We start from the raw sequence: 10,499 nt of genomic DNA, 5'->3' as shown, positions 1-10,499 counted from the left end.
TTATAGTTTTCATTTAGTTCATCAGTGAAAAAAGGTAGTCGATCATTTTTTGTCATGGTTTTAGTCGACAAAATGCTACACTGCTCTGAATACTCAGAGAGAATACTCTGTCATCTGTGGACCGTGGCTTAACGTCTGTGTAGACATACAGTATACAGTGTGTACTTGAGAGACAGAGCAAAATAGGAGTGGAAGAAAAAGAGAAACAAACGTAAATAGATTGAAAGACGGCAAGAGAGCGAAAGTATGTACACTTTATGTACACTTTCCCTGCGGATCACGCTATTCCCGACTTTTGTTTATATGTTTTATTTGCCGTTTTTTGATAACTTTTAAGACATACGGGGGTTTCCGTTGGACATCCGTGACACGTCACGCGTTTGGATCACGTGACCGGAAAAAAACCCCACTGACGCTCGATTCCTAGGGATTCTGGGAAATTGAGGCTCAATGCATTGCCTATAATAATGGCCACATCCATCTCTCTCTGTTCTGTGTTGTTGTTTCGGATCGCCGCGGTGGTGGATTTTTCAACTCAAACACAAACGATGAGGCTATTTTCAGGCGGATTTTCATGAAAATGGAGGTACAATTGCGATTCTTCAAAGGTTAGTGAAAACACGGGCAGGGAACGGGAGTTAAAGATTAATTTATAACGCAGTCAACGTGTTATAAGTGAACAGGGGAGAGCTCCCAGACAGCTGGCGTGCGTGCGTGCGTGAGTGTGTCACTGTGTGACACATTGAGCTTGCAGAGTGTGAATGGCATCCACAGATGTTCTCCCCCCTATGAGGCGTCTGCCGTGTGAGTGAGCTGTCCTCTCCTCTGAGAGACTCCGCACGGCTCTGCATTGACACATCCATCGCCCGTGTTGATTTTGCCGACTAATACTATGACAAAAACTATTTTGTCGACTACCTTTTTTCAATGACGAAAACTAAATGGAAACTAAATGAAAACTAAGCTATGATGACTTAAACTGAGACTAAATATATTGACAATTTCGTCAACAAATATAAACTATAGACTAAAATGTTAGGAAGGGACTAGTGGACAAGAGATCCAGTATAAGTCATTATACACTTGGTTTGTGTGCTGAAAATAGCAGATCGGCTTGTAGATCGGCTATTTTCAGCAAGTGTAAAATCAGTCATAAGGACAGTATCAACTACATCAAAGTAGATTTAGTTGGCCGCTCCTGCCGTGGTAGTAAACTGTAAACTCTCTCTCTTCCTCTCTCTGGCTCTCTCTCCCACAAACACACGCTGTTAAGTTACCACGACTAAGACTACATTTCCTGTCAATAATAAGCAGTGTATAAATGTTGTTCATTGGGAGGTAAAGGGAGACGCTTTATTGTGAAGGGCCCTTCACGGCGCCCGCTGGAAAGAGAGTGTTTAAACTGGGCTGCTTACTGGCTGCACGTTACATAGTACAGACGTATTTGCTCCGGTCTGTCCGGTGTGGCCGTCAACAGTTGTTAGCGCTGCAGACTCTGCAGTCGCCGGGTAAAGTTGAGATTTGATTATTTTGAACAGTCAAAACAAGACATAAAAACACTTTCAAAAGAGAGGGCAAGATAGATGGAGTACAGGTGGCATTGGAAATAGAACCAGAACAAGATAGATGGAGTACAGGTGGCATTGGAAATGGAACCAGAACAAGATAGATGGAGTACAGGTGGCATTGGAAATGGAACCAGAACAAGATAGATGGAGTACAGGTGGCATTGGAAATGGAACCAGAACAAGATAGATCAAGGGGTGGGCAATTATTTTTCCCAAGGGGCCAAATGAGAAACAGAAAATATTTTGGAGGGCCGGGCCAAAAGGCTGAACTTAATTATGCATAATGTCAATTTTATTTCTATATAAAAAGCAGTAAAAGGCATTGTTTTGCAAAGCAATGGTAAACAAAATGTAAAACATATGACTCAAATTATAGGCAGTGACTATTCTTTTTTGAGTGGTGTAAACCACTCCTACAACTGGCTTTTGTGTGCAGAAAAAAATGAGCATGGTTGCTATGTTCAAAATAATTTCTGACGTAATTAAATCACACCCGGGTGAACTGGATGACCGTAGCAACCATGCTCATTTTTTCTGCACAAAAAAAGCCAGTTGTGAAATCACATCCGGGTGTGATTTCATTACGTCAGACATTACGTCAGACCACAGCTGATCATGCTATATAAAACCTTACACCACTCAGTTCACACGGGTGTGATTTTTTTATATATAATCTTTATCCCACGATTTTTTTCACCCAATGTCAATTATCTAATGTAATCCTGGGCGCTACACTTCCTCTGCCAACCAGGGGGGGCAGCGGACTGACCTCATGCTTCCTTCTATGCATGAGGAGTCCAAGCTGCTTCTTCTTACCTGACAGGGGGGAATTTCCTCGGCCGGAAGGAGCACGTTTTTCCGACCAGTTCCTTTCCCCTCCATCAGGCGCCCCGGCTGGCCAGGGGGAGGTAGTTTAGAGACCAGGATTATGGGCACTGATGACGCGGAGGAGGGAACACGCCCCCAGCGCCCACAGCGTCCCCAGCGAGAATCGAACCCAGGACCTTCTAGCTGTGAGGCGACAGCACTACCAACTGTGCCACCGTGCCCCCAGCACGAGTGACTATTTTAAGTCATGATGATGTACAATAAGAGCACCCCTCACTTCAAATGGGTGTGATTTTGTTCCCAGTTGAAAACTATGTTTTTGTTTAAGTTACAAGTCAATAGTAAATACTAGCATTTTATTTTAACAATGAGAACATTAGAGGTAGCTCATGTTTTGCGATAAATGCATTTTTACATATGTGATGTATTCCCATGCTTTTTGTTCTTGCTTAATGTAAGTCGCTCTGGATTAAGAGCGTCTGCTAAATGCCTAAATTGTAAATTGTAAATTGTAATAGTGTTGAGTCACAACTATTAAACAATGACGTTCTGAAAACACAATAACAAGCCAACCAGTGATGGTATTGTTGAGACTTGGCAGCCTGGCAGGCATTGATGTGTGCACGTTCTGCCAGATTTACTTTGTGGTACAACGGTGTCGACTCGTGTGCCGAAAACAGACGATCCACAAGCTCACGGCGCATCGCCCAAGCGTTCTGAACTTCAGAAGCATGCCACATTCGGGGCGCAACAACGCCGTACGATGCAGCATCTCTTGTCCTCCTGCGAGGAAGTTTGGTAATCATGCGCCTACCGTGTTGTGGAGCTGTCAATCTTGCTTTCGGCCCCGGGTGCCAGTGCCGGGTGCCGGGTGCCAGTGTGCCTCACACAGCCACCCCTCCACTGCCCCCACAACATGTCAATTGGCTATTTCCGTAATATTTAAAACGAATTAGAAATACAATAAGCTAAATGAACCCGCCCCCCCACACACAAATCAATTATTTTATTGAAATTGATGTCACGAAACCTTTAAATCAGTTCGATTAAGTGTTGCACCCCGAGTCCCCGACCCTCGTTGACAGTAGAGAAACAAAGAGAATGTAGAGGAATTAACAGAGAATTGAGAATGACAGAAGAGGGTCTCTCTGCCGAGCAAGTGTGTGCCGTTCAGTGAGAGCCTGTCCAGCTGGACCACCAAGCTTAACGCAAGCAAGCCAAGCATCAACACACATCACAGTCACAGATTACAACATCACCCTGCCGGCTCGTGTATATTAAAACCGTTGTGTTGTGTGTATATATTGCGCTGTAGTAATGATTTACTCTCGCATGCAGGCCAAAGGCTCAGCGACCAAAGCGCGCTCTTTTCCTGCCAAGTCGGGGAACATACATATATATAGAGAAGCCGTCAGGCCTGGGAAACATGATTTACATCGAGGAGGCCTCCTGCATATCGTTTGATATCTAATGAACGATTGGTTTCACATCGTAGGAAGCGCTTTCACTTTCATCTTTCAACGTCTTAACTTCTGGATGGAAGGTTTATAGACAAAGACGTATAGAACAAAGCGGTATAAAAATAACTTCCAGAAGCCATATCATTCGGATGAACAAGACATAGCAATGTTTGTAGCCTACAGATGCAATATAGAAGTAATATTTTTTTTACCCGCATTGATTGTACATAATTCATTCTATAGTGGTAACTTATTTCAGTGTATGTTTTTTTTATTTATTTCATCCTGATCATTTGAGCACTTGAGAACTTGATCATGTTTGTCTATTCTTGTCAGATAGATACAGATAGATTGTGCATTACATTCACACATTCACACACACATTCATACACTGATGGCGGCGGAAACCATGCAAGGCACCAACCAGCACATCAGGAGCAATTAGGGGTTCAGTCAGTGTCTTGCTCAAGGACACTTTGACACTAACTCTGGGGGAGCCCGGGTTTGAACTGGCAACCTTGCGGTTACCATCCAGCCACTCTACCCCTGCGCCAATTCCACCACCAGTTGTGTAATGCATGTCAAGATGGATGCCTTGTCTACTAGTAATATTAGACCAAACCTGCCTACAAATAAAGTCACCTGACCATTGGTTCTGACACTGACTGGATGAAACCATGTAGTCCAGATCATTCCGGTCTAGAAATACCCACTTTGATCTCACTTATATATAAATAGCACCAGAGAGAATACACTCATCTCCAAAACAAGCTGTCCAGCACAGATTGAGACATATAAGCCTGCATGGTTTATATTAGCCCTGGAACATGACTGTCACAATCATGACAGTCATGGCTTAACTTACGCCTGTTCCACGCGATCGCTGCATTTACAGAGAGAAGAACGTGTACATAAACATTCAGATTTCAAATATAAAGTCCTCACCACGTGTGCCACAGGTGTTAGAAATGTCCTGGTACGGAGATTAGCATTGCTTTATTCTGCGTTGTTAAATAAACGACATGTTTATCCGAGCGCCCCGGCTATTTTTCTCAAACGGGGTGCGTTCAGAAAACTCACAGAACGCACACCGGTCCGGGAGCCTATTATAGTTGTATGTATTGCGGTCAGCGTGCCTATATCGAGCACACCCAGTGTATCAGAGGGCAACACACCTACCCGACCGATAGGGGCGCGTAGTTGAAAGCCAATGGCAAAAGAAACAGCTCAGATAAAAATGCTTTTTATTAAACAAAGCAGCAATACAATGCTGCTTTGAAAAACACCCGTGGCGTCATGTGAACCATTTTATATGTCATCATCGTACGACTGTGTCACGTGAGAGCTTGTAGATAATCAGCATGAGACACCATCGTACGACGGAGCCTAAATGCAGCATTAATCCTCACTCACTCTCACTCAGATAAATAAACACACACACACGCACACGCGGGCCCGGTGCACGTGTGTGTGTGCATGGCAAAAATAAAGTCCTGGCCTTGGCCTCGACATCCCATGGTCTTGTTTACAGAAAGGAATTCTGATGGAAATGTTTGTTTGACTAAATCATGTACAGCAAGCTGTGTAGATGCCTGGCCCCTGCCTGATCTGTCCCAGCGCTCTGCTGCCACACGCTCGCGCGCGCACGCACGCGCGCACGCACGCACGCACGCACGCACGCACGCACGCACGCACGCACGCACGCACGCACGCACGCACGCACGCACGCACGCACGCACGCACGCACGCACGCACGCACGCACGCACGCACGCACGCACGCACGCACGCACGCACGCACGCACGCACGCACGCACGCACGCACGCACACACACACACACACACACACACACACACACACACACACACACACACACACACACACACACACACACACACACACAAACATACAAACTCTACTCTACAGAATCCACACCACACATACAATAGAAATACTCAGTGAAGTCAGAGAAGATACAAGCCCCTTTGAGCCAAATAGCACCAGCAACTAGTTTGTTCACTATTATCCCATAGCGTAACTGTCCAAGCGGCCTTCAGTTATGACAGGATAACAAATACCTGGCCAAAAAAAACAAACTGCTACGGTCACTAGCACTGCTAGATGGCTGCAAAGGTCAAATTATGTCATCATTTCATATGTCACAACAATGCATCTGTACCGTTATCTGGTTAGAATTCAGGACTCGTGCGTCGCAGTTTGTTTCGTCTTACCTTGTGCTTGGGGGGTCGTGGCGGCGGCGTGGTGGATTCCGTTAGTTTTGCGTCCCTGCTGCTGCTCCCTGCTTCACCCGCAGCGTATTCCCTGCTGCTGCTCCCTGCTTCACGCGCAGCGTATTCCCTGCTGCTGCTCCCTGCTTCACGCGCAGCGTATTCCCTGCTGCTGCTCCCTGCTTCACGCGCAGCGTATTCCCTGCTGCTGCTCCCTGCTTCACGCGCAGCATATTCCCTGCTGATGTTCCCTGCTTCACGCGCGGCGTATTCCCTGTCCCTCTGAGTCTCCTGCATGTTCTGGCCCACCTGCACCATGGCCTTACAGTCCATGCACGAGCCAATCACCAGCCTGCGTCCGTCGTCCACCAGGAGCGTGCGCGCGCCGCGCGGCGCATACAGGAACACGGGCAGCCTGGCCACGGTGACGGCGCACATGCCTCCGTCCAGCCTGCTCCGCTCCCGTCGGCAGAAGAAGCACGCGAACGCCTCGCAGCTGTACTGGCGCGCCCACGGCGAGCTGGTGGTGGGCTGCGGGGTGGAGGAGGTGCCCGTCGCCGAGGTGCCCTGGCTCTCGTGCTGCGCCCACTGCGCGTGCAGGTCGTGGTAGCAGAGCAGGCAGGCCGACACCAGGCCCGTGGCGTCCACCGGCTTGGCGCGGGGCGCCGGCGGGTGGACGGTGAGGAAGGGGAAGAAGGGCTCCCGCTCGCCGCAGCGGCCCGGAGGGTTGACATGCAGCTGGAACTCCCCCCCGGCCCCCGGACCCAGCAGCTCCGTCCCGCACAGGTAGCACACCGACACCGACCCCCCGCCGCCACCGGGCCTGGACGAGACGGAGGTCACTCCCGTCTGGGAGGAGAGGGACAGTCCCAGCCCCCCTGCGGCGGCGGCCATGCCGGCATGGTACCTGACCAGGAAGGAGCTGACGGAGGTGATGAGGTCCTCGCTGAGGCTGAGGCGATACGCCGCCCATATGTCCTCCAGGATGCCGTGGCACGGCGGGCAGCAGTGCACGCAGCCGTTCCTCACGCCCCGGGCGTTAGGCGGGCACGGCAGCAGGCCGATGAAGGGGAAGTACATGGCGCCGCGGGACTTACCCACGCCGGCCTGCGCGTACGCCACCCTCGCGTCCTTCCCGCACTCCTGGCCGCAGAGAAAGCACGTCTCGTGAGGATGAGAGGAAGCCTTGGGTTCGGGGGGCGCGGCAGTGCACTCCTGCGGCTCGAGGGCCCTCCGCTCGTGGGGAGGGAGGTGGTGGTGGTGGTGAGGAGGTGGAGGCTGGTGGTGCCCGCCGGCACTCGCGGACGGGTTCAGGGGCACCACGTAAAGGCGCTGCAGGACCGGCACGTCCGCCCGCTGGAAGCCCTGCCACTGTTGCATGAGGGATGCGTGGCAGCTGCCACACACCAGGGTGGTGCCCGCGATGCTGATGGGCACGGCGCCCCGGGGAGGTGAGTGGAGCCACAGGAACGGGAAGAAGGGCTCGCTCTGGGCCCTCTCCTGCTTCTGGACGCTGACAGTGAAACGCCCGTCCCGGCGCAGTCCGCCGCCACAGATGAAGCAGACGCACTCCTTCGGAGGACCGCCTTCCGTGATGACGACATTTCCGGCGGCATTGCTCCTCCCCGCGGGGTCCCTGGTCGCTCTGAGGTGGGCCGTTGTTGTTGTTGTTGGTCGCAACTTGCCGTCATACGTGTTGTCGTCGTCATCACTAGTGATGTTGATTTCGTCCTCCGAGTTGTCCGAGTGAGTGTTACCTTCCCTGGCCATGATGTCACGTTTTGAGATGACAGCGGACCCGCCAACAACAGGTGACAACAATGCAGCGTCTGCGAGATCCTCACCTCTTCCTCCTCCTCCTCGGTACAGCAGCAGCGATGATTGATGTCTGGCCGAAGAAGCGTCCGCGGCTCGCTGGCTTTGACGCGGCTCCGAGTGTTTGACATTCCCGTCCGCCTGCAGCCACTGCCTGTTGCGCATAATGATCCCGTTGTCCTGCACAGGTGTGTCGGGGAGAGGGCTGCCGTAGCGCCGCTGGGGGATCCTCTCTGGTTGGGCCTTTGCCATGAGGAGAGACTCTGATTGAGAGACAACATGATTTATCATTTTAACACCGCGCCTCGGAGGCAGAGGAGCGCTATCCGCTTTCGGCGAACCCTGTGCCCCATACACACCCACGGGGTACCGGACTGCCCTCTGGGAGTCCGGGCTGTTTTTAACACTGATTGCACTGTTGTTGTTGTTGTTTTTCTTGCTAATTTCTTTTGGCGCTTTGCCAGACGTCCTTAAGCACTTGTCCTTGCCTCCTCCTCCTCCTCCTCCGCCGCTCCGGTCCACCAGATCCAGCTCCTGGTCCGACATGTTATCGTTGTCGGAGAAAGAGGAGAAATCGGACTCCGCGCCCTCGTAGTTCTGGCTGCCGACACTGATCCTCCTCTCCAGGTCGTAGGAGATGTTCCACTCCTGCGGGACCCGCCGGGAGTCGCACTGGTAGGGCCGTTTGAGCCAGTACATGCGCTTCTCCACGGGCGTGCGGCTCCGCTCGAACGAGTTCCACTGCTCCGCCAGAAAGCAGTGGCACACGGCGCACACCAGCGCATGTCCGTCCGGGTTCAACTCGCACGCGCCCGGGGCTGGCTCCTGGCTCTGCAGGAACGGGAAAAACGGACCGTTCTCCTTTGGATTCGGCTTGACCAGCAATCGCAGCTCCTTCCCGGGCGTAACGCCGCTTCCACATATGAAACAGTGCACCAATAATCCCATGATTCCGTTCCGGTCGCCCCTGGAAGTGTTGCCGCCGGGCAGTGGGCTCTCCTCGCCGGGCATTGCTGCAGCCATGAGTCGGTGTTTCCGAGATAAGGGTGCCTGCAGGTCCGTGTCACGGGGGGAGTTCATTGTTTAAAAAAAAAAAACAACACCCAACAAGTTGTAGACTGACTACATGATATCAAATCTACGGTTAGGTCATTCTTACGGACACGCTTGCTTGTTCTAGGCAGCGAAGCGCCGACCGGGACAATCAATGTTATTCAAAGTTACTCACTGAATGATAAGAGATATACGATAGTCCAATCCATTGAAACGACAACAGCGTGGAGCAGCAGCAGCAGCAGAGAAGCGGTAATCCGTTAAGTCCGGCTGTTACATGAAGAAAACTCTTTGAAATGATCCCGGCCCGAAACACAGCCGAGAATTCCTCGCTATCTGAAGTCTGCAGTCCGCATGATTGCACTGGAAATCCGTGGGTAATACGAGAGGAAGACTTGGAACCACGGGGTCGCCTCTCCAGCGAACTTCCCTTGCCTGCCCTGCGCTCACTCTGCTAACTTTTTGGCTGCGATCGCTCACACTGTGACTGTACACAGCGCCATCTCCCAGTTCAGACCCCGTTCACAGACAGACAGACACCCCAAAGGCAACCTCCACGCTCACACTGTGACTGTACACAGCGCCATCTCCCAATTCAGACCCCGTTCACAGACAGACAGACACCCCAAAGGCAACCTCCACCCCCTGCCACTGCCAGCCCCCCAATAACTGCACGAATTATGAGCACATAGTTCAAGCAGCCTATACTGTAGCCTACTGTAGTAGCCAGCCGGTGATTGAACAAGTCGACCATCAACTAGAAAGATTCACAGCAATATTTGTATTCACTATTCACATCTCATAGTTAGCCTATGAGTAAAGGTCCAAGTTAGTTTCAGTCCCTCCCTCGACAATAAAATAAAATAATTGAAGAAACTAGCAAAATAACTAGATTATTTATACTGCAGTAATCATAGGCTTAGCATATACTGTGCAACTTTAGGATGCAATGCACAATTGCAATAGCCTGCACATTGTGTGTGTGTGTGTGTGTGTGTGTGCATTTACTATGAAAACCTGCATCTCCCGTCAGTTGGTCGGGCTCCATATATGGTCACGCCTTGTGACATTATGCCTATATGGTCACGCCTCGTGACACGTCACGCCACCATATATGGCCATCTCCATATATGAAGATCACGACACTGACCTCATCTAACCCTGGACAACCATACATGGAGAAGACTAGATCATCACCTAGATCTGCATATATGGAGCCAGCAACTCTACATCTGACCTGTATGCGTACGTGCGTGCGTGTGTGTTTTTGTGCATGCGTACGTGCGTACGTGCGTGCGTGCGTGTGTGTGTGTGTGTGTGTGTGTGCGTGCGTGCGTGCATGTGCGTGTAGAATAGATGGATCATGGTCATGGATGTAGCCTATATCTATATTGTTTCCTCAATATCAAATGAATAATGCCATGGAGCCGTTGCATGGACATGACAGGGTCAACAGACTAGCCTATACAATACCGCGCTGATACGCCCATTGAGAAAAGAATGGATGTTTGTTGGACAAGATAATCATCACCATGTGCAATTTTACAA

General features: G+C 50.6%; 1 protein-coding gene across 1 annotated transcript in view; it reads right to left on the bottom strand.

Moving 5' to 3' along the window:
- The window catches only part of LOC306920656 (uncharacterized protein), a gene marked incomplete at its 3' end in the record, with an annotated part of 104,310 nt that extends 94,865 nt beyond the window's left edge, over positions 1–9,445 (bottom strand). The window contains exon 1 of the mRNA XM_079497465.1: positions 6,087–9,445. Within this exon, the coding sequence (XP_079353591.1) occupies positions 6,087–8,978 (2,892 nt within the window). The 5' untranslated portion in view covers positions 8,979–9,445. The remainder of the gene's footprint in view (positions 1–6,086) is intronic.
- Positions 9,446–10,499: the final 1,054 nt, after the last annotated feature.

The sequence above is a fragment of the Electrona antarctica genome, assembly GCF_951216825.1.
Source record: "Electrona antarctica genome assembly, chromosome: 3".
Classification (NCBI taxonomy): domain Eukaryota; kingdom Metazoa; phylum Chordata; class Actinopteri; order Myctophiformes; family Myctophidae; genus Electrona; species Electrona antarctica.
The sequence above is the reverse complement of the archived record's forward strand: the minus strand, read 5'-3'. Positions and strand labels throughout refer to the sequence as shown.